General features: G+C 31.5%; 1 protein-coding gene across 3 annotated transcripts; it reads right to left on the reverse strand.

Annotated features, from left to right (window-relative positions):
- Positions 1-1,745: 1,745 nt before the first annotated feature.
- LOC129913788 (uncharacterized) lies at positions 1,746-27,632 on the reverse strand. Of its 3 annotated transcripts, none has more exons than XM_055992642.1 (17): positions 27,449-27,631; positions 26,942-27,359; positions 18,700-19,331; positions 18,196-18,616; positions 14,235-14,710; positions 12,380-13,239; positions 10,958-11,115; positions 10,758-10,891; positions 10,439-10,690; positions 10,245-10,377; positions 10,063-10,178; positions 9,826-9,995; positions 9,683-9,764; positions 6,733-6,975; positions 6,120-6,668; positions 3,429-3,665; positions 1,747-3,369 (listed from the first exon to the last, which is right to left on the reverse strand). In XM_055992642.1, exons 2-17 carry the CDS (start codon positions 27,198-27,200, stop codon positions 2,365-2,367), a joined length of 5,727 nt encoding a protein of 1,908 aa, XP_055848617.1. In that variant the 5' UTR covers positions 27,201-27,359; positions 27,449-27,631; the 3' UTR covers positions 1,747-2,364. The 3 variants fall into 3 exon arrangements, with proteins under 3 accessions (XP_055848615.1, XP_055848617.1, XP_055848616.1); XM_055992641.1 differs by having other exon boundaries at positions 10,758-10,903; XM_055992640.1 differs by having other exon boundaries at positions 1,746-3,369; positions 10,758-11,115; positions 27,449-27,632.

Below are 27,632 nucleotides of genomic sequence, written 5' to 3' on the forward strand. Positions count from 1 at the left end.
GCATATTCATTTTTTCTCACGAATCCCGAAAAATAATTTAAGAATCCGATAGTAATGAAAAATTTCATACAAATTGTCTTTACGACCGGATTTTGTGATTGGTTTTTCAGGATTCGAAGAAGGTTAAACAATGCAAAAGATCAATCCAACATTCCCCAAGAAGAGTGAAGAGTTGTTTAAAGCTCTAATAACACTGGTCAACAAGGTTTTTGCCACAAGAACCAAAATATACTTTTCTAGTTGTTTTTGGAGTGCTAAATCCGAATCTGAAGTCAGAAAAATTTGATTGGCCTTCGTTTTTGAAATATTACCGTTAGAAAATGTCAAAAAACGTAATTTTGGCTGTTTTCGAGTTTATGTTTTTATGTGGAGTAATTAATTGTGAATAAATTTGTAACGGTGCCAATAAGAGCTAGTTTTATTCATTCAAAAAATGTTTAAATCTTTCCGATATCTCTTTTATTGCCCGAGATATTTAAAATTTAAGTAGCGGTCTTTGAATCAGAAACAACACTGGCCAACCAAATTACACTTTTTTTGCCACAAGAATCAAAATATACTTTTCTGAAGGTTTTTGGGTTGCTGAACTCGAATCCACAATCAGAAAAATTCTATTAGCCTTCGTTCTTAAAATATTACCGTTATAAAATGCAAAAAAGGGTTTTTTTTATAACGGTTATATTTCAAGAACGGAGGCTAATAGAATTTTTCTGATTATGGATTCGAGTTCAGCAACCCAAAAACCTTCAGAAAAGTATATTTTGATTCTTGTGGCAAAAATTCTGTGGCCAGTGACTTAAACTTTAGATTAAGTTTAGTTTCTCTTTGACTTATTAAATGAAACTTAAGATATCTCGAGCAATAAAAGAGATATCGGGAAAATTTAAACAGTTTTTGAAAGAAGAATATCTGTTCTTATAATAACCATTACAAATTTGTTTATAATGAATTACCCCACATAAAAATAGAACCTCGAAAAAAGCCAAAATTACGGATTTTGACATTTTCTAACGGTAATATTTCAAAAACGAAGGCCAATCAAATTTTTCTGACTTCAGATTCGGATTTAGCACCCCAAAAACTACTAGAAAAGTATATTTGGATTCTTGTGGCAAAAAAAAAGTTAAATTTTGTTGACCAGTGTAATTATTCCTTATTTCGTGACCTTTTTGAAAGTTGAAAGTAAAGTAAATTTTACTGTTTCGTGGGCTATAGCTCTAATATTAAACGCTCATCAACAATGACAAAAAATAGTTTCCAAATTGAAGGTATGTTGAATATTTAATGAATAATGAGAGTTGAAAAGCTATAGCCGATCAGTGCGTACCCAAAACTCACCTATGGACTGGACAGGCCAATCGTGTCAGCTGCAATAGGATATTAATAGGCAAGTCAACATATTTCACTAGGATCTCTTTCAATTCTTTGGTGAAAAAGAATGACACTCAACCGATTAAAAAAAAAAATAAATTTTTAAAAGAAATAATCCCATTTAAAGAATAAAACAAACAAATTTTATGTAATACAGATTAGAAAGAACATTTTTTTTATTTATTATTATTATTTCAGAAATAAAACATTTACATGAATTTATTTTTTTTTTTTTCATAACTTTAATTATTATCATTCTAGTGTTATAATTATTAGGGTTTAAATGAATATGATTTATAAAATTCATTATATTCTTTTTTTTTATTTTTTTATTAACAAATCTTTGATTAAATTAGATCACAAGCTGAAAAATATACAAAAAGCGCATTTCTATGAGCAAATATTCATTTAATAAAAAATGTTGCAACAAAAAAAATATAAACGATCTTAATTTTATTATAATATACTATAAGCAAATACTTAATAAAAATAAAACATACTCATATTTCAAATATATAATAATTTTAATAATAATAATAATAACATACCTCCGCCAATGTGGTGACGATGTTTTTGGATTAAAATTTAAAAATAAAAAAAAAATCTTATTTCAACGCATGCATTGTTAGTGTCACAAATATAGAAAATAAAAAAAAAATTAACAATTTTTTTAAAGTATAGATAGTTTTAGTATAGTTTTGTGGGAAATAAAAAAAAAAAAAACAAAAAATAAAGAGAATGGCACTACAATTTGTTTCGATTGTCAGGCGCAAAATTTAGGACCTACCTACACCTACCTCCTTAAAACTCACACACACACTCATGTTAATCCGTCTTTTTTTCTTTTCATCTTATTTTTGTTTAGTGTTTTTAGATAAAAATATTATATTATATTAAAAAATATTTACATTTCGCGCCTTATGAAATGGTTTTAATTTTATAAAAATCGTAAAGTGAAAAATTTTGTTGCCACACCAGCTGCACGTCCCTATGCTAGCCCTCGTCACAATATTTCAAAAGACTCTGGCATACAATTGTCTTGAATTTCACACTCAAACTATCAAAGATCGAATCGGTATCATCCAGCCGGTATTCTTCATTGTGATTGGGGTCTTGTGTGATGAGGTTTTTGAATTTCAGGTTAAGATTCTGTTCCAACTCAGTGTTGTTGTTATTAAAATAGAGCACATAGGACAACTCTAACAAATAGTAATCGAGATCGGATAGGAAGAACTCCTCACATTCGTTGAGGTCAAATTTCTTCGTAATAAAGTGCACAAACAGGCGATAGATAAAGAATTTAAGGTCCTGCCTTCGCATTGGAACAAAACTAGTGTCTTTGGTGAAATACTCAAAGATTTTTAATGATTTTGAGGCATTTGAGCAATCGCTCAAGCAGAGAGTAAAAGCGTCGACAAATTTAAAATTCAACATTAGAGTTCTGATGCGATATTCGAGACGTTTTTTCGAGAATTTCTCAATCTTGTCGGGATTGTAGAGACCATGAAATACATATAAGCAATAGTGAATGAAATTACGTAGCTCACGACTATTCTGACTGCACTCTGAACTGAGATCATCAGATGGAGGAAGACGTGAATAGCTTTGCTCATCGGCAGATATGTCGTTGGAGCTGTTGTTTTGGTAGGCTGGACAGGAGAGAATTATAGAGTCGGCATCGAGGTGGCTGAGATTTTCAATACTTGAGATCATGTCGTCGGATTCTTGACAGGGATTTGTTGTCAGTGGTGACTTCATTGCTGATTCGTGGGGTTCCAGGGAGATGCCGGCTTCTTGAATGAAATGTGGCTGATACTCGGGAATTGTTTTCAAATATCGCACTGGATCGTAGTCCAGGCGTATTCTTGGTCGTGGTAGATTGATTTCTGTTGGTATTTCGACGCATTGGCTTTCGTAGCGCATTAATCGCTTCGTTGTGGGTAGGCAGACGACACGTTGTTTCACTTTGTCAAATAATGCTCCTAAATCTCTTCCACACTGTAAACAAATTTGATATCATTTAAAAGTGCAAACAATGTAGAAAGATAAAAACAAACCTGTCCATTGGCATTGCCTCCAAAAGCTTTGACGATGTAATCTCGGGTCATGACAAGAGTAAAGTCGGCTCCACATTCGACATACATTGGATTTTCAATGTTGTCTAGAGCAGCAGGCCGATTTAAAGCTTTTCGTTCCTTGTCTTCTGTTCCTAGTTGATGTTCTAGATTTTTACCCCACGTGTAGAGCACTCCAGTGGATGTGACCATTGCAAAATGGAATAAACCACTTGAAACCTAAAATTCAATACAATTTTTAAGTTTATTTAGACTTTCTTTTAAATAAATTTTTTTTAAGTAATAATACTAATGTCCAATTTCATAAAGCCCATATCAGGCTTTTACGTCCTAAAAACGTCATTAAAAAATTTAAAAGTCTGATAAATGTTTATGAAATTAATTAAAAGACAAAGGTTTTGTTGCTAACTTGGAATTGGCATTTATAAAAAGATTTACATATCTTGTGTACAAAGTAGTAGATAACTTAAGTAGTTACAAAAATAAGTGTTGCTCAGGGCACTTTTCAGAAGGTACATATTGTCCTGGTCGTCTGTGTTTATTTATACAAAATCTTAAAACATATCTTTCAAATATTTGAAGTTCTTTAGCTATAATTGGAGATATGTTCAACTATGAAATGAAGCTTATGGGAGTTTTATATGGAAGGAGTTAAGTGCTTTTATCCACAAAGGATGATTTGAAAAGGAAATTTTAGCTGGGCTGCAGCAACTTTGGTTTTATTAAGGGCAATACGAGCGTGGGAATCATGTCTGAGTCTTCCATGGAAATTAATACCTAGATATTTTATCTGTTTTAAAGAGGGATCAGGTTGCCATTAAAAGAGAGCTTGCGTTGCCTGCTTTCTCTGACTGCTAGATGGTGGTCACGAGGGGAAACGTTTCTAAAATAAATGAATTCCTTTTTTTTATAGGTAGAATTTAAGGCTTCGTGAAGGGTTTCATTGGAGTCAAAAATCACTTTTGAATTTCATTGGAGTTGGAGGAACCTTTTTTATTGATCGGCAACAGTACAGCCTCATTCCACATTTTTTGGAAAGTAAAAATTATTTAAGAAACTATTAATAATAATAGTCAAGGGAATTATAGCATCTTTTTAAAAAGAAATTGGATATTTTGTCAGGTCTAGAGGATTTTTTATTGTTTAAACTTATAGTTGTTGATTTGATAGTCAGTCAGTAGAAATGAATTCACTAGAGGTTTGAAGGTCAGGCTTGGTAGTAATTGAAAAGAAATAGATGTTTTGATGATTATTCCAAGCTAAAAATCCATTTTGTGAAGTAGCTATTTCAACTGCGGTTACCGGATTGATATGAAGGTTTGGATTTGAATACAGATCACTAAAAAAGATTTGAAAAACAATAATTTTTTCAGAATCAGTGAATAGAGTGTTGTTTCTATATAAAATCAAAGTTTGAGATTGATTCGACTTATTTTTACGACCAGTTATACAGTCCTTAACACATCGATAGCCTGACCTATAGTACTTTTAAAAATCATCTGTTTGTTGTACATTTTAGATGCGAACAAATTGTAATTTGTAGACACTACTCTGTTAAGGATGCAGACAAGTTTTATTTGATTTCTTGAAGTAAACGCTGTTTTTTAGAACTATTTGTTGAATGTCATAAAAATAGGCGTTTTTTTTTTTTTTTGTTTTGTAACATCAGGATAGCCTTACCCCATTTATTTTAGCTAAACCGAAAGTTATTTGATATTTTTTTTAACAAAAACAATTTTTTTCTTATTTTACAAGTTAAACAACGAACATTTGAAGCTGTAGGAACAAGATTGCCAACTTAGTTTTTTTAAGCTTTTTTTCCACGTTTTTATCCATAATTTGTTAGAAACGGGGCAGTGTCCTAAAAAATAATATGTTGGACTTTAATATTATTCTGGCATTAATATTAAGTACATTTAAAATTGGTTTTCTAAGGTGGGGCTATTACTTTACAAATGACAAAAACAGAAAGTACTCAGTCATAAAACGAATTCCTGACCATATCAATAGTTCTTCCTTTCATGCTATGAAAACAATTTATAAAGGTTTTAAAAAGTTATTTGTATTAAAAATATATTCAATATCAGATAAACTAGTTGAAAGTCGCAACAATACTCGAAGAAAAAGGACTTTTAATACGAGACGAAAAATCATTCTTTATTCAGTACTTTCTGTTGAAGGTGAAGTTATCCATGTGGAACGCACTGTATGATTTATTTCTTTGAAAATCAAAGGTGAAGGTTTCAGGTTTGGAAAAGTCTGGTTTTGAGACTTTCGTTGAGATCGATTCGAATTTTATCTTTAATAATTTTGCTTCAGCAAGAAATACGAGCAGAGAGTTCAAAAGTTTTTCATTGTTATGGAAAATGCGTTTCGAATACCATTTCCATATTTTTCTAGTTTTCATAAGGTTTGGTGTCTGTACTAATGTTTTTGTAAGAGCTTCTGATTTTTTTTTAAATAGAAGAATGGTTAATCATGAATGTATTTAGAGCATTTGTGAGAAACTCAATTTGATTGCATATTTCATAATTTTAGAGATTAAGGTCATTGGAAGAATTATTTTGCTTGGGGAAATTAAAAAAAAATCAAAATGTGATGAAACCTAAAAAAAAACAATAACAACTGACTTAGCTTCAGAGACGGACAAAAAGGTTAATTATAACCACTTACCTGATGTATATCTCCAGCCACTTCTGTTGTATCAACCAAATGAGGTGCCATATGTTCATTTGTCGTATCGACTTCAATAGGCAGAGGTTTTTCTTCAACAACTTTTGGTTCCACATCCAAATCATTATCCACAGCTTGGAAACCATCAACCAAATCAGCACTACTGTTGCTACTTCCTTCAGCAGCGGTGCTCTCAGCAGCACTATCATCTTTATCTTTCTCAACAATTTCATCTTTGTTTGTCTCGTCTTCAGATGGTTCTGTTATTTTGATTTCAATATTTTCTTTGGTTTCGCAGGAATTTATATTTGGTTTATTGTCCGAATCAGATTTTGCTGTTGGAACTTGGGGAGGTACCACTTCAAATTTCATATTCACATTTTCATCGTCAAATGATAGAGTTTCTTTGAAACGTTTGCTAATTTCTCTTCTTTGAAATTCTTCAATTTTTTGTTTGGCATTTGCTCGGCGTTTAATTTGATTTGCCAAACGTAATGCTTGAGGTGATGAGCCCCATGTATAAAGTTGATTATTTTCATCAACTACAAGCTGAGAAATTAACAAGAGTATTAAATGTTTGTTGTTGTGTTGGTTAAAAAAATATTATACTTACATTAGAAAAGAATTTGGTATGAATCAGTCTTATTTTTGCGCTACCGCTTATATCGATTTTGATTGGGATAAGAGATTTTGTGTGACTTTCGGCATTTGAATCATTTGCGTTCTTGGAGCCAATTGGACCAGTACCTAATTGGCCAAAATGATTCGAACCAAAAACGTAAACTTCTGTAGATCCGTATACACCTTTGCAGAGAACCAAACTGTGTGCATGGCCCAAGGAAACTTGTATCACTTTCTGAAAATATTAATAGGTAGATTTTTTTAACAGTTACTCATACTTTTACGTTCGAGAGATTTTATTGCTGAATGTGATTCCTTGCTATAAAGGTATGCTAAAGTATGCTACTAAATCATTTGATATCTTGCATAGGACGATACATTAAAAAAGACCACAAATATCTTTAGGTTTGTCGGTTCATCTTGATTTTGGTCTCTTTGAAGTTTGAACGAAAAAATATTTTTTTTTTTCAATTTTTTTTATTGGACTGTGAGAACTGTGCAGACACGGTATTTTGTTTAGATTTTTGGGGTAAGCTATAGAATGTCCAAAAACAGATACAGTAGTCCCTCGATAATGTGAATTACCGATAATGCGAATTTCTCTAAAATGTGAATCGCCAAAAATTTTCATTGTCATCTCTGTAATGTGAATTTCGAAAATTTTTAGACTCTATAATGTGAATTTCCTTTGCAAAAGCTTGCATGTTTTTCTCGTTCGTGCACGCAATCTTTGTATAGGTCTGAAAAGTGGATAACTGTTATTTGTCTTGATATTTCTTAAGATATTGAAAGCAGCTGCAGGTCGGAGATTTTTGTGCGAACATTTTACATTTTTTTATACCAAGTTTTTTAACGTTTTTTTACTTGTACTTTATTGATTTTTTTCTTTATTCAGTACAGGCTTAAACTGAGCTAAAAATAACTGTAATATTCATTGGTTTTAAGAATGTTTTAATCAGTTATATGGCAATTGGAAAAAGTTCCAGTAATGTGAATCCCTCTAAAATCCGAAAACGCCTTGTTTTAATTAGTTCACATTATCGAGGGACTACTGTCTTAACAAAATTTTTGTCCTATTAGCACTAATTCTCAGGTTAAATCCTTATTTGACTAAACTAAGATACAAATCCTTTTGCACCAAAATTTTAAATTTTAACCATTTTGAGATGATTAGTATCATTGACTACTAGAAAAAATAAAAATCGTCCATACCTACTTACAGGTTTGATACCTGTTGGTGTATGTTTGTTTTCAAGAGAATGTTTTCGTTAGATTTGACAAGAACCGTTATTCAAGAATTGCAAATCAGCGGCCACTCGAGAATTTTTTTTTTTCAGCCGAAAGAATTTTAGGTGCAGGGAACTAAGTCCACTGAGGGACTTAGTTCAGTTCAGTGGGAACGAAATCCATTTTAGTAAAGTGGTTTTCGTTTCCATGCAAGTTGGGATTGAACTCCACTCTCACACTAAAAAAAAAAAATTAAAAGGGAATTCATTTTCAACAACTATCGGACTATCAAAAATAATAAAATAAGAACTGGGCGATTTTTCGTAAAAGCGATTTTTTGTAAAAAAAAAAAAGGGGAAGGGTCGTAGCTCTCGATTTGTTTTCGGAATGTATGTCCCACTTTATTGGGTCATAAATCTTAAATCAAATTCGCAACTTATATATCTCACTACTGAGACGTAAGTCCCAAAAAATAATTTCGGGACTCATGTCCCACATATATTTTTTTATGTATCTATTGTAATATTTCAAATCGGGAGCTGATAAGATATTTTTGACTTTGCATGCGAGCTCAGGACATCAAAAATCTATAGAAAAGTATAGTTAAGTGTCGGCACCAAAAGAAAATTAAATTTTGTAAAACAGTGTAATAATAAGTATTAAAATCGCAAAAATACGAAAATTTTCTCTAAACAAAGTCCAATATAAGATTTGAGTTGCATACTTATGTTTGTTTTAAAGACTCGCGACCTTAAGAAACCCATGTATCTTAGTTCGCTTGAATTCAGTCACACCCTCAGGTCAAAATGTTCTTTTTGTCTGTGACAACCCAAAGACATAGATACCTTTTGACAGCCATACCAAATCAAAGTTTTGACCTGGGCGTGAATATATGCTTCTTAAATATTTTTTGGTCCTTGACACCGAATCCGAAGTTTATTTCAATCGATCACATTAGGTTTTCGAGATAACCTCAAAAATTGTTCACAGATATCCTGAAACGAAAATCATTTTTAAGGTTATGTCGACAACTTGACGTATTGGGTTGAATTGAACTTCGTTTTTAGTTTCCGAAACCGAAAAAAAAAATATAATTAACATAGCGTCATATCAGATAAGATTTTTTTTTGTTTGGCTGTGTAACTATCAACTAAAAAATTTGATGCACCCAACAGTTTAACCTGGGTGGAAAGCGTTATTTGGGCTTGAAGTCATAACAAATCATTGAATTTAAATTATTTCAAACAGTTAACAAAACAAAAATAATTTGTGTCTTTGTTTATGTTTTTAATTTTTTTTTATTTAAAATGTATTAGAGTAAATGGAGTAAAGAATCATCCACCTGTAGCGTATACACAAGGGCGTTTTGTTATTTTAAAGTTTTTGAGAATCAAGTTCGTAAGTGGAAAAACTATTTCAAAATAATTTAAAAAAAATCCATTAATTTTTGCAAATTTGTATTTTGACGCTAGATGGTGCCCAAAGAGGGTTAAAGTTTTTTTCTAATTATATGTTGACTTATAAATATAGCTTTAAAGGAAAAGTGTTTGATGAGGTTCTTGCCTACATTAAACACCGTTTTCAAAAAGTTATAAACCATCTTTCAAGGATTTTAGGCTTATTGAAACAAGCATGTTTAAACAAAACAAGCATATTAAAAGCATGAAAAATAAAATAAAACCCTTATGTTGGATATGTAAAATAAAATAGCTTACCTTGTATTGAAAGAAGGGCACCAATTTTGGCTCTGGTATGTTTTCAGTAGTTCCATGACCTAACTGACCATAAACACCCCATCTGCAAATTCAATCAATAAATATTAACAGTTTGAAATAAAAATTAGCCTGCTTTATGTTACCCCCAAGTATACAAGAATCCATCAGCAATAACAGCATTATGATATTGTCCAGCTTCTAGAGCAGATATATTCTTTCCATCCAATGCTCTAACTAACATAGGTTGCAGTGACATTTGCATATCATTACCAATACCTAATTGGCAATAATTATTATTTCCAAAAGCGTAAACCTAACAAATACAAATAAAAAATGTACAATTAAATGTTATTTTTCTTTAAATAATATTTTATACTTACTCCATTGTTAGTAAGCACCAAAGAATGTTGTCTACCACAAACAACAGCATGAACTTCCAAATTTAATTGTGTTAAAACGTCCAAACACTTAACAGCATGCGGAGGTTCAGGTGGGTCTTCAATTTAAAAAACAAATCAATAAAATTATAAGATTTGAAACAGAAAAACAAAAAAAAACATACCCGAAGACTTAGTAACACTAAAATTACAAGGCACCCCATTTGATCCCCAAAAATATGCAGCGCCATCTACTACACAAGCACAATGCGCAAAACCCGCTGATAAAGGTGAAAACTTTGACGATTCAATAGCAAACTAGATAAAAAAAAAACTCAAAATAAAGACTTATATAATTAAAAAAGGTATAAAAACAAACCTGATTGTCTTCATAAGTCAATCGAAATGAAGAAAGTGCATTGGAAATATTATCCTGCTTCGATTTGAGCGACTCCATGTGAATAAGAACAGCCAGATAAGTTTCGATAAGACTTTTACAATAGTCAAATATATACGATGAATTATTGTCGTTGTATTCTTGTTTGCGTTGATAATTTGCGCGGGCGGACGAAGTATGCGAAACTATTGGCCGAAAAACTGCCGAAAATGGACTTAATTGTTTTTCCAAGCGCTACATTAATCCGAACAAAAAATGATTAAATTAATATTTTATAAAATTTATGAATATTTCAATTTACCTTTAATACACATTCCCTTATATTTTCCAATTTATCTTGAATAAAGTTAAAATAATCTAATGCCACATGTGACAGATACGTTATGCTCTCCATGAAAATTGGCTCACTCAAGTTGTACAAGCACACATTTAACTCTGAGTACCACCCTAAGTGAGATTCATTTATTTTTACATATTTACCACAATGGAACATGGTGTTACCAAACTCCTGGCCAACAACACTGTTGAGAGCTAAGAACGTATCTATGCATGCACCTCTGGCTTTTGCTAATATCAATGCAGCTGAATAGAGTCCACTCTGGCACAAAACAATACTGGTCATGTTTGTGTGGAATTTTGTATTTGTTACCAAGAAATTCCTATAAAGAGAAACATAAAATAGAAAAATATAGAAATTCGTTTACTTGAATAAAAGTTAATAATCATAGAAACAAACTTTGTAAATATAAACGTGTTAAATTCTCTTTGATCAAATAAGTCTTCTGTAAGAAATATAAAATCTAATTATTATGCTTTACCGAGCTGGTTGAGCTATCATATGAAAAATGGTATGGTTGGTTCTATGAACTCAAAACTTAAATAAGAAATTCTTATATTATACTAAATTCCTTTGATTTTGAAAATATTTAAGTTTTATAATATGAACGAAAATGAAAACTGAAAAAACTGCTTCGGGAACAAAGGGATAAATACCGAAAGCTGACGGAATCAGAGCCGAATTATTGTGGAACCCCTAATAAGAAACGAAAAGCTTGTAGATTCCTAAATAAGCAATGGAAATCATAATTTTGTTCGAAACGGCAGTGTTTGGAATTTCCAAAATTTCTATCTAGGTATATCAATCAGAAACAACTTAAAACAATAAACCACACAAAATTATTAAATGATGAACGTCAAATTTGACATTAAAATTTTAAAATGTGTTCTTCTAGAAGGCTTATTCATTTCGTACTAACTGATTCCAAAAACATTGGACCATTAAAAAGTTATAAAATTCCAAACTCAAAAACACAATTTTTCCCATGTTAATTATATGGGAAATAGAAATTTGCGATGCGGCAGTACTTAATATTAATATTAAGGGCTGTAACTTTTACAGTATTTTTTTTTCGTCATTTCCAACAATATTTTCGAAAAAAAAATAATTTTTTTTTAACCAATCTAGTATATGTATATGGCACCCACAAATGCGAAGCTGTTGGGATTTTTGTTTGGGTGTCCCAAACTGTTCGAAGTAGTTCCTAAATGACAGTTCTGATTCTTAAAAGAAGAGAAAAACGATTCCGGATTTGTAGACGGCATCGATAACAAAGGTTCGATGTGAAAGAGCTAAAAAAGTACTATTTTATTAGAGAAATTTAAACTTTCCGGAAACCCATATGTTATTAAATATGCATGCACACAGAATAAAATTCTTTTTAAATAAATAAGTCTACTTACTGCCCCTCCCCTCCCTCCCCCCACATCTATCCACTATTAAACACAACCACATCACAAACTTACCATAAAGGAATATAATTCTTATCCTTAACCGCTTTTTAAATAAATAAGTCTACTTACTGCCCCTCCCCTCCCTCCCCCCACATCTATCCACTATTAAACACAACCACATCACAAACTTACCATAAAGGAATATAATTCTTATCCTTAACCGCTTTTTCTGCCAAAGTTATCAATAATAAATTTGCCAAATGAAATTGTGACGACGGTGACATCTGCAAATTACTAATAGACTCATCCACACCATAATGATAATCACTGCATGGTTCGCCCTCATTAACAACAACACCCTTGGACGGTTTTTTTGGTAGTATTGGATGAACATCTTCCGAATGACGAAATGTTACATCTTCCATAATATTATTTATAATTGCACTGCAAAAATATTGACTACGAATAATGTATATAGATTTAAGAGCCATTGCACACAAATGCATTAAAGCATAAGTTTGTCCAAACATGGCTAATTTTAAAGCCGTCCGAATCGGTTTAATCCGAGCTGCATTGTATGTTAACAATGCTTGAGCTACTTTTTTCTTCCGTAGCAAATAATCACCAGCAAATTCTATGCAAGCTTCAAATGACAAATCAAACGTGTTACAAAACTCATGACATTGATCCCATTTGCTAGCCACTGCAGCGTCGAGAAATATTGCAAAGGGCTCCTTTTTCAATTGAATATAGTAGACATTTTTATTTGTCACCACATAGCAGGGATCGTAACAGATTTTAGGGAATTCATTCTTCATAATTTCCATTTCACGCAACGAATAACTGTCTTGACTGTCGACATTCTTAAAAAAGTGTACATATTCTACGGGTGAACGAATTTGCTTACGATCTAAAAGTTCTGGTTTGTCTTCTTTGTTTGCTGTTGGTTCTGTGGTAGCCTCATTGTTGGCATAGGTTGTGATTTGATACATATTCAAAATTGTTTCGTTTTCAAATTTAAATAAACCCAGCAGTGAAATGTTGTTGAATTTCTACAAGAAAAAAATAAATTAAATAAAAATCGATCTTTGAATGATTACACTGGTCGGCAACGAAAATAGAGGTAGAACTTTTCTAAAGGATTTTTGTGTGCTGATTCCGAATCCGAAGTCAAAATTCCACTGGCACGTCACGTTTTTGAAATACTTGAATATTAACAGGTCAAAAACGCGTTTTTTTGGGTACATTTGACGTCGAACTACACTACTAAAAATATTTTTTTGCAAATCTTCTAATGCAATCTCAAAACGCAATATTTAATCGTTCTAAATATATTTACATTTTTTCAAGATTAATTTTTTTCTCAAAGATATTGGAAAAAGAAATCTATGATATCTCAAAACCAATGGACCAAAACGCGGACTGTTACGTTACATTCATACTCATATTCTATCACAAAATTATCTGAAAATCCATTAAATTGAATAATTTTCAAACCTATAATATGGAAGCAAGTCGAATGGAACAAAAAAAAATACATTTCATAATGACAATCTCAAGTTTTGTTTGATGTTGTATTTCCGGATTTTTTTTATTCATTTTTAAGTAACTTGGAAACACTCACTAATTCTCGAAGTAGAAACAGTTTTTTTTTTTTCACTGTCGTTTGTGTAATTTGATCATTTGGAATGTGTGTAACCTACAAATAATCATAAACCCGACAAATTTTAAATAAAATTTTTATCTTCGTGGTTTCGTTTTTCGCGTTTTGGTCCATATAATAAATTATACTTTTCAGTTTACGACTTCTGATTTGGATTTTAAAAAGCAATATATTAAGGAAAAATGTTTTTCATTGAAAATTAGTTTTTTAGACTTTATAGTGAAAATAGTGATGAGTATAGCTCAAAAACTAGACGTGTTAGAACAAAACTGTAAAAAGTTTTGAATTCAGCACACTAAAGTCAATTAAAATCACCTTACAAAGTTCTTGCTCCCGACTCTTTTTTTTAATTTTTGCCAACCAGTGTTGTTTTTTGATACTTACATCTCTATCACCATTTTGAACTGATGCCATTGCACTGCTTATTACACCTACAGCATTTACCATGTCACTGTTTGAGCTTTTGTTATCATCATCACCACCATCCATGTTATTTTTTTGCTCTTCATTTGTTTCCATTGTTATTGTTGTTCCAGTTTCTTCTATTGATGGGGTTTTATTTAAACTAACTGGAACATTGCCTCCTTCCTTTTCAACATATTGAATTGAATACAAAATGTTTGAACTAATAAGAATCTCATGACAATTGGTGGGAATTTTATATAAAAACACTGGCTTCAAGCTTATATCCATGCTGTGTACGGATAGAGTATTGGTATGACTGTGCAAGGCACTCAGTAAATAGGTATGTCGCAGATTTTGTAATGTATAGAAGGAACCGGCCGACATTGAAAGAATTTCTGGAGTTAGGGTTGGTGGGTCCATTACTATGAATCCAGCTATGGAGGTCTCGTATGCGCCTGAAATAAATATTACATAGAATTTTTTTAATAAAACAAAATGAACACACACAATAAAAACACATAGTTTTGTCATTTTGAGTTATTATGTGCTACTAAAGTATCTAAGTTTTTATGAGAAGTGCACACACAGTGCATTTAAATTCAAATGGACGATTGGTATGAAAGCGTTTTGTATCATCGAGCGAGAGTAACATATGAGAATGGGGTAAACTTATGGTAACTCGTATACCTTAAAACTCACCACGCTTAAGTCGTATTCGTGCTAATAAAACAAAAGCTAATTTAAAAACTATGCAAGCAGGAGTCAAATAGGAAACAAAAAAAAAGGAAGAAAGAAAAATGAATCAAATCGAGGATCTTGGTGTTATATTTTATTGTATTTTTTAAAATAATTTTTTTCTATTCGGATATTTTTTATAGATTTTTTTTTAAATTAACAAGAATGCAGTACCCATAAACAATACATAAAACAAATCCATAAGATGTTTAAGAAATAATATAAAAGGTAAAAAAGGAGTATATGGTGAGCAATTATTAATTTAATTTTAAATTGCTGTCAGAAAGGCGACTCATTTAAGTAAAGTTTAAACTATGTCAAATCCAATGGTTCAAAATAATGGTATAGTTGTTGAAAGTTTCGGTCCAATGAATATTTAAGTTTTTGGACTCGAGCAGCGAACGCAACATTGTTAAAAATGCAAATAATTTCAAAAAATATCAAAATTTGTCAGTCTTTCTTGAATTTTAAATCTTCAAAACCAATGTATACCGTCTTTGAACTTTAATTTTAAAATTTCCAATAAATGGAACCTAATATCGTTTCTGTAAGCCTAACGGTTTCTAAGATATAGCTATTCAAATATCGCAATATTGAATTGAATAATTTTTTTAAATAGACTAGTCAGTTTGATTTTCAAAGGTTCAAAACTTTGAAGATGTCGTTTGGCTATTGACGCTTATGAAGAGATTTTCTTAGATCCACTTTAGAGTGCTGAGAAAGGATATCCAGTCCGAGATCTTTGATTTTGTCCAAGTATTTTGCATGCATCCGAATGAAGTATTTTGCATGCATCCAGCTCTTTTGACTGAAGACACTAGCAACATTGGGAAACGGCAAGACGACTGCGCTATGTGGTAACAGAGCGACAAGTTGATAAGGCGACAAGACAGAAGGGCTACAAGACGATAAGGCAACAAGGCGACTAGGTGACAAACTATAGAAAATATAGGTCATTTTGCTGATCAAAATCTATAACTCTTATGTTTTCGAAGTTTTGAGACTTGAAATTTTGTAGGTTTATAATTTAATATAATTGTGATGTGGATTTAACGAATTTTTCGGAACTTTGCGCACTTTTCGAAAACCTACAAAAATATTTTTGTCAAGACTAAATCACCTTTATTGCGACTTACAACTGATACAAATAAAATTTTTGTATCTTATTACATACTTAATTAACAAAAGTTTTGAAAACAGAAAATGTTGGTAAAAGTTATTGATTGAAATTTAATTGAAAAATTCTATTAAAAAAATTGACCAGGGATGGAGTCGATAGTTGATAGTTTTGCTCAAAAAATTGTCGATTTTGATTATCAATTTTATCGACTATCGCCTTAGCCGATTTCGCCCCAGTTTTCCTATAAATTTGGTTTTAAAACACCAAACTTTAGTATTAATCAACTGTTAATTGATATTTGACAAACACAATACGGGTGAATTTCCTATTTTTTTGTGTCTGTGTCCAATTCCTTACTTATATTGCTGTTTTAGGCATGGTTTTCGAATACATACTTGTTATAAATGGATCTTGTGTTATCTATGGAAAACGTCTTCATTTCTTGATGCTCTTGCACATTTTTGCGCATGATATAGTCTAAAATTATTGTCTTTATTCGATACTCCTGTGTATGTGTATTCCTGTGTTATTTGGATTTTAATTTTATTCACAACTGCTTTAGTGCTTTCAGGAGTTTCTATCGAAATCTCAATAAAAATTAACCGACAAAATCATGCAGATGAAGGATTCTTCCAAACAATATTGCTAGTTTCTTAATCAATTAACCTTATAAATATTTACTAAAGAAACAATAAATAAGTTGGCGTCGGCAATAACTTCAGATTCTTTAGGGAGTTTTTGGTTGTATTCACTTTGCCCAGATGACCCATCACAGCCCCATTTGCTAAAAATAAAAGCAAGTTTTTCATTCTAGCTGTTGTGTTGCAGCAAAAATAAAATTCCTTTAATTGTTACATTCAAATCGATGTAAACGCTCAAAGTTTTAGCAACAGATAAAATTTCTACCTTGGTTCGATGGACAAAGTCTAAAATTGTTTTCTTTTTTTCCGTGTTTTCAGTCCTTATAACCTCTACAATATTGGTTTCAATTCCTGCACTCACTGCTCGCAATCCTTGCAAATATGCCTCGAAGATGTGTTGTAATCTATATTATATGATAGCTGTATTTTTGCGCCTTTTTCTTGATTCCGAAGAATCTTCATATAGACAAGAATGATCTTCCTAGCTGCTATGAAGAAGTTGAAGAGATGCTGGGAGTTTATCGTCTTTCGAAAGCTATTCAGAAAACTCTGTATCAAGTCAATTGTTTCTAACCAATAAATCTTGAAATACAATCACAATACCTGTATCACAATATGGGACTTCCTATATAAAAACTACTTAACCCTCTGTAGGCACACCTCTTTTTTGTGACGTATATGAAATTGATTTAGAATTTTCCGAGGAATTTGAATATTGTATTCCCAATTCCAAAAAAAAATATAATGTCACCATCATAAAGAGACTTTTTGAAAAATTGTTTTTTTTTTTATCTGTGTCGTGCCAACCGCACCCGTATGCCGACAGAGGGTTAATATTAAAATATAACTTATTACGTTAAAAATAAAGAAACAATGTTTTTGGTTAGCTCCTAAGGCGCTAAGGCAAAAAGGCGTTCTTACTAACTCGGAAATATGGCAGGAAGATAGAAAATGAAAAATGGCTTTGAGTTTTCTTTATGTCTTTTCCTGTTTTAGATAAACGTGTTTCTGCTCAAAAGAACAATGTTTGAAACAATATCAGCTGCATATATGAATTGTTATCCAAATAACAAGTATTTGAAATCAAGTACCAAAAATGTAACATATAAGAATATTTTACAGCGTAATAAATAACACATAAAAACACTCACTGGCATAATAGGAATCCATTAAAAGCATATACATACATATACGTAGTATAAATTGATGGGAAACTTTACTTCAAGATCTAAACACATTAAAAATATTTACTTTAAAAACTCGAATTTCAATTGGTACAAACATTCATATTTATACAAAAATTGTAAAAACTATACAAAAATCAAAATACCCTTAAGAAAGTTCCTAAATTCCTAAATGATGTTAATTCTCAGGGAACTGCATTCAATTTGATAAAGAATACCATTTATTCTAAACCTATCAGAATTCATTGCTTTGTACTTACATTCTTCTAATTTTTGCCTGCGATCTGACAATCTCATTTTGATCGCGTTCAATTTTTGAGATCCAAGGCACTTTAGTGATGCTAATCGAGCACGTGCAGCTGGTAAAATACCATTTCGGTTATTTGCTTCATCTAAATCTGGGTTATTTCTATTTAATGATGTCACTGTTGTTGCTGTTGTAGCTGAAGTTGTTGGTAGCACTGTTGCCGTTGCTGGTGCCGCAACTTCCTTGGTCTCTGAAAACACCTCTTCTTCTTGTTGGCTATTGTCCGAAGCTGGATCTGAGCAATTACTGTTATTTTTGATGGGCGTTATTATTTGCCAGTTTGAAGAAACCGGTGAAATATCCCCAGGATACACATACGGTATATCACTTTGCTCCAATAGAAGCTTATATTGCTGTTTGAGCGATGATGTTATCTAAAATAATAATTCATTAAGTAAATTAAAACCATTATAAATCTCTAAAGAGATATCAAAAAAATATTGAAAATAAAACATACAAGCAAAGTAACACTCTCAATATTGTTGTCCTTACAAATGAGCAACTTAACAACAGATCCACTTTCGATTGCAGTACTAGCAACAAACGGGCAATTCGGGCTTAAACCAACAAAACATATGGAACCGTCCGAATAACCGATTATTGCTCGATGCCCTAAATTTACGGTTTGCCACCAAACCACTGACAGCGGATATGGACACGTCGACGAACACATAAATGACGTACACATGACTTGTTGGCTGTTACCCGTATTGTCTTCAGCAGGCACACTACGGGGCACACAGGCTGCAGCAGCAGCAGCAGCTGATGCTTGCATATTTATTGGTAGATCATGACTGCACGTATCTAAGTTTTGTTCGGGTTGTGACTCATTTGTTGCATCTTCGTTAATTGGTTTCGGATCGTCACCATCTTCTGGTGTGAGAATGGGCGATATTGATGAGAGTTTTGCATTATTACGTTCCGCTTCGTGATTTGGACAAGCCTTAGAGTTGGGACATTCGTGTGGTCCTACAAATGGGATTATGTACGAAGTGACCTGTGTTGTGCTAAATGTTTGATATGTAACTTGTGGTACTTTGCCGCCAACAACTGCTAGAGCTGGTATTATGTGTAATGTGTTGTCGAAACCTGTTTTAATAAATAAAAATTGAAAAAATAGTTAGTAATAGTCATGTTGTTTTTTATAAATTTAGAAATAGTGTTTTATAAAACAATTTAAAACTATACCCCACTTACAAAACCCTTATATCGGAAAAAGTATTCAGCTTTCAAATTTTTAAGCTAGAAATGTTTGGCGAAGCAGAGGCTTTTAAGTACAAGTCTTAAAGCTCAAAGAAATGTCTTTTTCAGAAATCTAACTATACTTTCGCTGAGTGAAATGCGCCGGAACTTCTTTTGATTGAATGAGTTATCAGTTTTGCTTCGAGAAGTCCAATTGTTTGAAGCCGTTGATGTAGCTTTTGTAACGGATGTTGTAAGCTGTGAAATAGGTCCCAGTAGGTTAAATTTGGTTTTGTTCTGAAAAAGGATATTATGCAAATGTTGTTCAAAAATTGACTCAAAAAGACAGAGCCGCTTTAGCTATACTTTCAGAAATTCTCACTTGCTATGGGTTTTTGTTTTAATGGATAAATTCCAAATAACCAAATTATTCATTATAACCTTTTAAAATTTCGTTTTATTTGCTTAAGAGCAAAAAAGGAACCACCTTAAAATTGGACATAAATGAAGACTCAGGAAAGATATCAATTTAATTCAAACGCAGAAAGAAAGGCAGATAACTTTGTCTATAAATAAAATTTTGAACGAATTTTTTACCAATAGTATTAACAGATCAATTTCTTTTAATATGGGTCAGGATACACTAAAGTAAGCATTTTAATATATCACACATCAGTGATGTCAATGTTTAGTTTCCCATGAACGGATATAGAAATAATTATTGGAATTCATACCATGAGGTATGCACAGACTATGCACAAAATGATTTGAAAGAAAAGTCCAAAAACACTCCATCATAATAGTACACAGGTACGCTGGGAGGGCAATAATAAAAGGTGGTCTATACAAACATATGTACATTTAGGTGGTCCTTATATTGCTTTTTGGCGAAATTCCACGGTAGATGGACATCAATTAGTTCTAAATAGCGAAAAAAAATCTCTAATTTTTGCGAATTTTTATTTTAACTGCCTAGTCTCCCGGTGGGTAATTCTATGAAGAAGTGGACACTAATTTTGAACAAATTTTGCAGACTTTTTTACTTTTTGCAATAGCAAATTACTATTTACAAACGACAACTCTTTATGCAAGTTCCAAGAAAATATTTTTTGTTATATTCCCTTATGGCTAGAAATTAAATTCAGGGAGTATAAATTATCTAAAAGTATTTTTAAAGAATTTCACTTGAATGTGACGAAAAAAAGAATAAAACAAGATGAATCTAATAGTGACGATGAAAATAATAAATTACCATTTAAGCAAGCTTCGTTACACAATATCCGATTTTAACCCTTTGTTGCCCGGGCAATTTTTTTCTCAAAAAAATTAAAAAAACGTTGAAAAAACTTAAAATATTTCTTGAATATTGCACCAGAAAAAAATATATCCATTGCATTAGTAAATATCATAATATTAGTAAACTTCTGAACTAGGTATTTGCTGATATATTTAATTGGGATAAAAGTAAAAAAATAAAGTTTAAAAGGTGGTTTCTTATTGTAACCACCGGAAAACAAAGGGTTAAAATTACTTTATTGAAAATGCATATAATCTTTACAAACATGAGTTACCAAAATAATTTTAATTTCTAATAAAATTACATAAAAATCAGTATTTTTTCGTAGAAATCGCAGTATTGCTGTGATTTAAAAAAAAAAAAAACAAACATTGATCAAAAATAATATTTTCCCTTTTATTCAAGGAACCTTTTTTTAAACGCAGTAAGCCATGTAACATTTTCCCTAACAAGTAAGACCCTAAGTTTCTGCCATGAGTATAAGTATTAGCAGATAAAGATAAGTGATATAAATTTTTCAAATAGAGCGTTACTGTAGAATATTTCTTTCTTAAAATATACCCAAGAATCACAACTTAAATTTTCCTGATATTCTTACAGGAAACGGGATAGCCTGTATATTGAGAAGGTGAAAACTGAGACCCTCACTGGTGGAACAGAATGCAAATTCGCTTGTAGCAAAGAAAATCGCCGTGGTACAAGATGTCAAATAAAATCGCTGAAAATGTGGAAAAGATGAACAGAAAATGTGGCATACTGAAATGCCAAGTGTGTTGAAAAAAAAAAATATTTTATCTGAACAAACCGACTAGAAACATCAAAAGTCATTGCGCTTGTAGCTTGAAGTAAAAGTCGATCTGACTTGTACCACAGCGAATTTCCTTGCTACAGCCACAGCTACGTATTCTGGCACCAATATACTAATTTCATACTTTTTAACTTTGACAGCGCTACAAGCCACAGCAATTTGTACCACCAGTTAATTGAAATACAAAATTAATTTTTAAAAATTAAAGGCTGAACTGATAAAGTATATGAAATGCTAGTTTAAATTCATATATAGTAAACTGGGCTTACTTTGCCACTCCTCGTATTTGTTTAAGATAACGTTCTTAAAAAAGTTATTAATTTATTTAATAATTTTCAATATAATGTCATTTATAAACAAGTCTCAAAAGAATAAAAGCAAGAGGAAAACCTCCTGATTTATTGTTAAACTAGTTCGATAGCAAAATGCTCAAAATCTCGAAAATAAAAAATAAAAGTTTAGAATGCAAAAATCTAGAATGTCCAATATTTCGAAAGTACAAAAATCTCGAATAACGTATAGTCGAAGCATAAAATTAAATCTCGAAAAATCTAGAAATATAAGGTGCGTTCCTTTGGAAACATTTATCTACTGCTTAGTATCTACTTAAAGCAGCTTTGAACTCATTTTTCAATAGAGTAATAGTAGTTGAAAGCAACTTTAAGTACTAAGCAGTAGATAAATGTCCCCAAAGGAACGCAGCTATAGGTTTATGATTTGTTTAAATAGTGCGCATAGTTTTCTTTTATGACTATTAAATTATTTTGATACATATTTTTCAATACAACTACAAAAATCAATTGCTTCGTCCCAAGTACAGTAAATTTATACAATTTAATATTTCCATTGCGGTACTTTAATATTTATACTTTGATTTTATGTTTGATATCCATAACTGACAGTTCTTCATCGTCAAACAAAGAACAATTATTTTTCGCATGTGGTGCAAATTTACTCCAATAGACGCAAAGTTAGACGGTTAACGATACTCAGCATCAGCTCAAAACTGCTTCAGAATTCCTAAAAACCTTCCTATTCTCAATTCAATAAAAGAAACAACTTTATTGTATATTTCTATTAACAACTTCACTGTCCAATGAATCATTTGTGATTCATGAATTGTATTTTTTTCCTTGTTTCCTACGTTCATAAATCATATAAGATTCAACATTATTACTAAACGAATATTATTCTACGTCCCCATATAAATTTGTAGAAAAACATCTCTACGTTCTTTCTTGAAAAAAAAAAAACATCAATATCACGTCCTATGAATCACATTTACACATACATTATTTTTTGTACCTCGTTTACAGCGTCCATGAAGCATATGTGATTCATGAACATGTATTTTTAATAACGGGTATATTTTATACAAAAAATCAGAGAAATAATTTTAATATCCTTTTGTAGGTTTTAAACAGCCCCTAAATATGACTGCAGTAAAAATTGAAATATATTTAAGAAAACGCATTTTTCCTAAATGAGATTTTTTTGTATATTCTAATGAGTAAATTAATTTAAAACGAACAAGAAAATATAAAAAAATTAAATAAGAATGAACAAGGATTACAAATTATTTGCACTTTTGTGTGCGGCGTTAAAGCATGTTAAGCAGTATGCAATACCGTCTTCACAATAAGGGCACACGGAGCCCGTGCCCAGGGCCCCCTATCTCAGGCGGGCCCTGAAGGAACGAAAATTTCTCTCACACATTAATTCTCAAAACATTTTTGTCAGGCGGACCATCTACCAAAAAATTTTAGTTTTGTATGTCAACCAAACAACGCTTTTTCTACACCTATACCAACATAACCCATATGATTTCAAGGTATTTTTTAACGCTGATTCCAACAAAACCCACAAACAAATCAATCTGACCATCCCTTAAAAGCAATGTACCTTATCTTCAAACCAGGAAAATTAGGACTTGCGGACATGGGATTTTTTAGATTTTTGACATAACTTATAGAATATCCAAACAAAGATAGAAACCAAAAAATAAGCATATTAGCACTAATTCTAAGATTATACCAAGATGTTTTTTAGTGCATATCCCAAAATTACCCCTTTTCTCAAAAAATACCATTTTGTCATATGTGCCCTTAATTATGAAAGTGGACTAAGTCACTCCTAAAAATGCCATCAAATCTAGCCTAAGTTTTTCTTTAAACAATGCAAAAAGTGACTTAGTCCACTTTCATAATCATGGGCACATATATATGAATGCTTTTTTGGCATTGCATTGTTTTGATTTTTAATGATAATGGATATAAAAACCTTGATGCAAAATTTGGTTCCGCTAACTTTTAAGGGTTTTTCGGTAGTAAGTTAGCAACTGTTATAATAATACGGGTTGACAGATGATATAATGTATCATATGTGTATAATACCATCTTCTCCATTTCGCGCTTTGATCTTGAAAATCGCGAGTTGCGGACATGAGATTTTTCTAGACTTTGGATGTATGTTATAGAATGCCAAAACGAAGGTATTGAGCAAAAAAAATTTTCTATTAGCATTCATTAATAGGTTAAACCCTTATTTGACTGGATTAATAGACGACCTGATCATTTCAATCTAATCTAAATTGAGTATTTTTATTACATTTTCTTAGAGTGTATAATCATTTTTAATAAGACCAACTATAACAATCATCTTATATCGTTTTTGGTCAATAATCATATTTGATTCATAGGACATGTTCATATGATATGAACACTTACTACGTCCATGAATCATATGTAAACACAAAGTAAAACTTTTTTTTAACAAAGCAACAAAACTTTTAATGGTAAAAAAAAGCATTTCGCTCATATCTGAGTCAGTCGCAATATTTTCTACCACAAAAAAAGTTTGGACGTAGAGAAGATTTTGAATCAATTTATGTAGGGACGTAGAATATTTTTTATATTTATGATCAGGGATAGGATGTTGTGGAATTTGCCTTTTTTTTCTTGCTTAATCGTACGACATTATAGATTAAATACAAACACGTTTCACGTCCCCCTCGTGCCAAATATATGTATTTTATTTTGCCTTTTCTTTCGTTATTGCCTTTTTTTGCCTTTTCTCTTGTTATTGCCTTTTTTGTCTTTTCCTATGTTTTTTTTTATCTTTTTAGCGTCTTAAAGGTAATGCCTACACACAAAACACTCAAATATACAAACAAAAAGCTAACTTACTCACTATATTACTTACTCAATATATCTATTCTATAATAAAAATTCACTACTTACCCCACACAAACAAAATTCGAATGAAAAGATCTACCTATGCAACTTGTTTGTCTGCTATTGCTGCCATTTATTGTCTTCTACGTTCTATTGCGCGTCCGACAACCGACACGTATCAGAGTTCAAAAGCTAGCTTACTTAATTTACAATACTCCATTGAAGAAGTTCTCCAGATTTTGGACATAATCCAGAGAGATTTGGAAGCTGCGAAAGGGGCAGTCGCAAAAGATGTTTTTGAGAAATACAGATCAATTTTTTTTGGCAAATAGTCAAAACGGTAACGAACTTATGCCTCAGTTCGACCCCAGAGCACCCGGCAAATGTTGAAGTGGGCGATGTCGAGTTATTTAATTGGGGTCCAGTCGTCTCTAGAGAGATATTTTAGCTCCTTTAGAGCACTCTTAAGCCTGGTACGCTGCTCGCGCTAAATTTTAGCTCCCATACAAATTATCGAAAAATTTTAGCCGAGCTAAAATGAGTCCCATAAAAATTATCGATAACTTGTGTGGAAATTTTATCTTGGCTAAAATTTAGCCCGAGCAGCGTACCAGGCTTTAAGGGACAATCGCAGGCGCTTGTTAACTGAAAATTTAAAAAAAAACTCAAGATTGTTCAAAATTACTGCAATTAATTTTTATATTTCATTCTTTTCTCAATAAATGCCTTTTTATGCCTTTTTGGGAGTTTTATTTTGCCTTTTTTTAAGTTTTTAGGTCCACAAGATCCTATCCCTGTTTATGATCATATATGATTCATTAGGGTGTCCGTTATTTCCCAAAGTGATGTTTTCGGGGGAGACACCCCCCAGATCGAAAGTTTAGGGCCTAAATAAGGGGAAATTAGCAAATTAACCCGTGCCTCTAAGGTCATACTTTCCCCATACAAATTTATATGGGAAATTTTTAACTCATATATAAAATTTTTTTTCTCTCGAGTTAAATCATCTATTTTTAAAATGTTTGTTGATTCTGGTTGGAAAATAGTTCCTTTAAAAGATTACATTCAAAATTTCCCGTTAAAATTTTTTTTATATTTTATTTCGGTTTTTGAAATTATTAGCTGTTTTCGTAGTTTTGGCTTTCACCTATCACATAATTTTAAATGCAGTTTTATTGGTTTTTAATTCTTTTCAAATATTGCATTCAAAAATTTGTGTATAAATCAAAAATTTTAATTTTTTTAAATTTCTATTTGAAATTTTTGCCGTTTTTATACGTTTAAATTTATTTTTTTCGAACTACAAAAGATATGTTTACAATATTTTTATTGAATTTTGTTTAAAAATTATTCACCTAAAAAATGACATCAAAAAAGTTGCAAACAAGAAAGGGTAAAGTATTTAATAATATTTATTTATTATTATTGTTTTTGCTAAATTCCCCGTATTTAGGCCCTAAACTTTCGATCTGGGGCGTGTCACCCCCGAAAACATCACTTTGGGAAATAACGGACACCCTAATGATTCATGGACGCTGGAAATACGGTGCAGATAACTTCTATGTATCAAATGTTATTCATGGAACGTAAAGAAAATGCCTGTTTTTCTGATACAAAATTATGAACGTAGCTACTTTATTTTACCAGTTTGTATAGGGACAGTTAAGTTGTTAATACTTTTAACATTTCTTCCATCTTCAAGTTTGATTAAAAAACTATTCCCATTTCGGTTTTGACTCAAATCTTAATAGAGATGTATCTCAAACAAAAAATGAAAACAAATTCCCTATAGGGGACCAATTTTCAGACAATAAAATAAAGATAAGAACCCCAAAAAATTGAACTTTATCAAAAGGTCAAACTAAGGGAAAGTAACTTCAATTTACCCAATTTCAATGCGATAACAACAATTCGGAATAACGCCCAACCAATTTATCAAAAAATTATACATTTTCCATTCTAATTAAATTAAAATAGCAGAAATCCTAAACACTACAAATTCAACCAAAAAAAAAGAACAGATAAGAATTGATCCAATAAGATATTTGTCATTCCCAAAATTCGCATCGAAAAAATACTAATTGGAATGTCAACTTCTTATTTTGATTCCGTATAGATCAATAACCTCTTCAATAAAACAATATCAAAAAAAAAAAAGGTACACATTCCAGAAATTCCCACTTTCCCAAAAAAACAACAAAAAAATTGAACAATTATTCACAAAAAAATGTCAACTTACACAAAACCAAAAGCCAAGTTCCACTCGGATCGAAACTGACATCATGAATAACTCTCGACATCCGCCTGAACCAGGAAATCAATTTCAAGACTTCTTGTTCGCCATTGCCAATGTATCGCAAAACAATTTCATTCTCTTCCGAAACAAGACACAAAAGTTGCTTCTGCGAATCATAATCGGAAACTTTTGATAGTTTGCAATTCAAATTTGTTATCAATGGCTTCAGCTCAAAGATGTCCAATTCTTGGAGTGATGGCATTCTTTACAGGAGATTCGTCGTCGTCGTTGGGCAGCGACGACGAGTTCTTTCACAAAAAAATGTGGAAAGTATGCGCCGCCAAATAAATTGTTCACAAAAGCACCTTTGGCCAAAGTTTTTTTCTTTTCTATTTTTTTTTTTTCTTATATTTTTAGAACTCTGCAGGACAAAAGAAAGAAAATGGACAGACAGGTAAATGACGGATAGAAAGAAAAAAATGATTTTTTTTTTGTTCTTTTTTTACTTACTTGAGCGTAGTTGTATTAAATATAAGCATAATCTCGAAAGTTGGACTTCATTCTATATCAGATATTTATTTGAAGAAATTTATTTTGCTTAATTTAACGATTAAAAACTAATTTGAGGGATTTTTATTTATAGAAAAAAAACTTTTACAAAATATTTCTGAGCCGTAAAATTTTTTCATCACGA

The sequence above is a fragment of the Episyrphus balteatus genome, chromosome 3 (genome assembly GCF_945859705.1).
Source record: "Episyrphus balteatus chromosome 3, idEpiBalt1.1, whole genome shotgun sequence".
In the NCBI taxonomy this organism is placed as follows: domain Eukaryota; kingdom Metazoa; phylum Arthropoda; class Insecta; order Diptera; family Syrphidae; genus Episyrphus; species Episyrphus balteatus.

What these genes read in the sequence shown, in the direction of transcription:
- LOC129913788 (XM_055992640.1), bottom strand. Translation starts at nt 27,200, where the DNA reads ATGCCATCACTCCAAGAATTGGACATCTTTGAGCTGAAGCCATTGATA. An exon ending in TGACTTATGAAGACAATCAG is followed by an intron (nt 10,378 to 10,438) that starts GTTTGTTTTTAT and finishes TTTTTTATCTAG; the next exon opens with TTTGCTATTGAATCGTCAAA. An exon ending in TAGTGTTACTAAGTCTTCGG is followed by an intron (nt 10,179 to 10,244) that starts GTATGTTTTTTT and finishes TTTAAATTGAAG; the next exon opens with ACCCACCTGAACCTCCGCAT.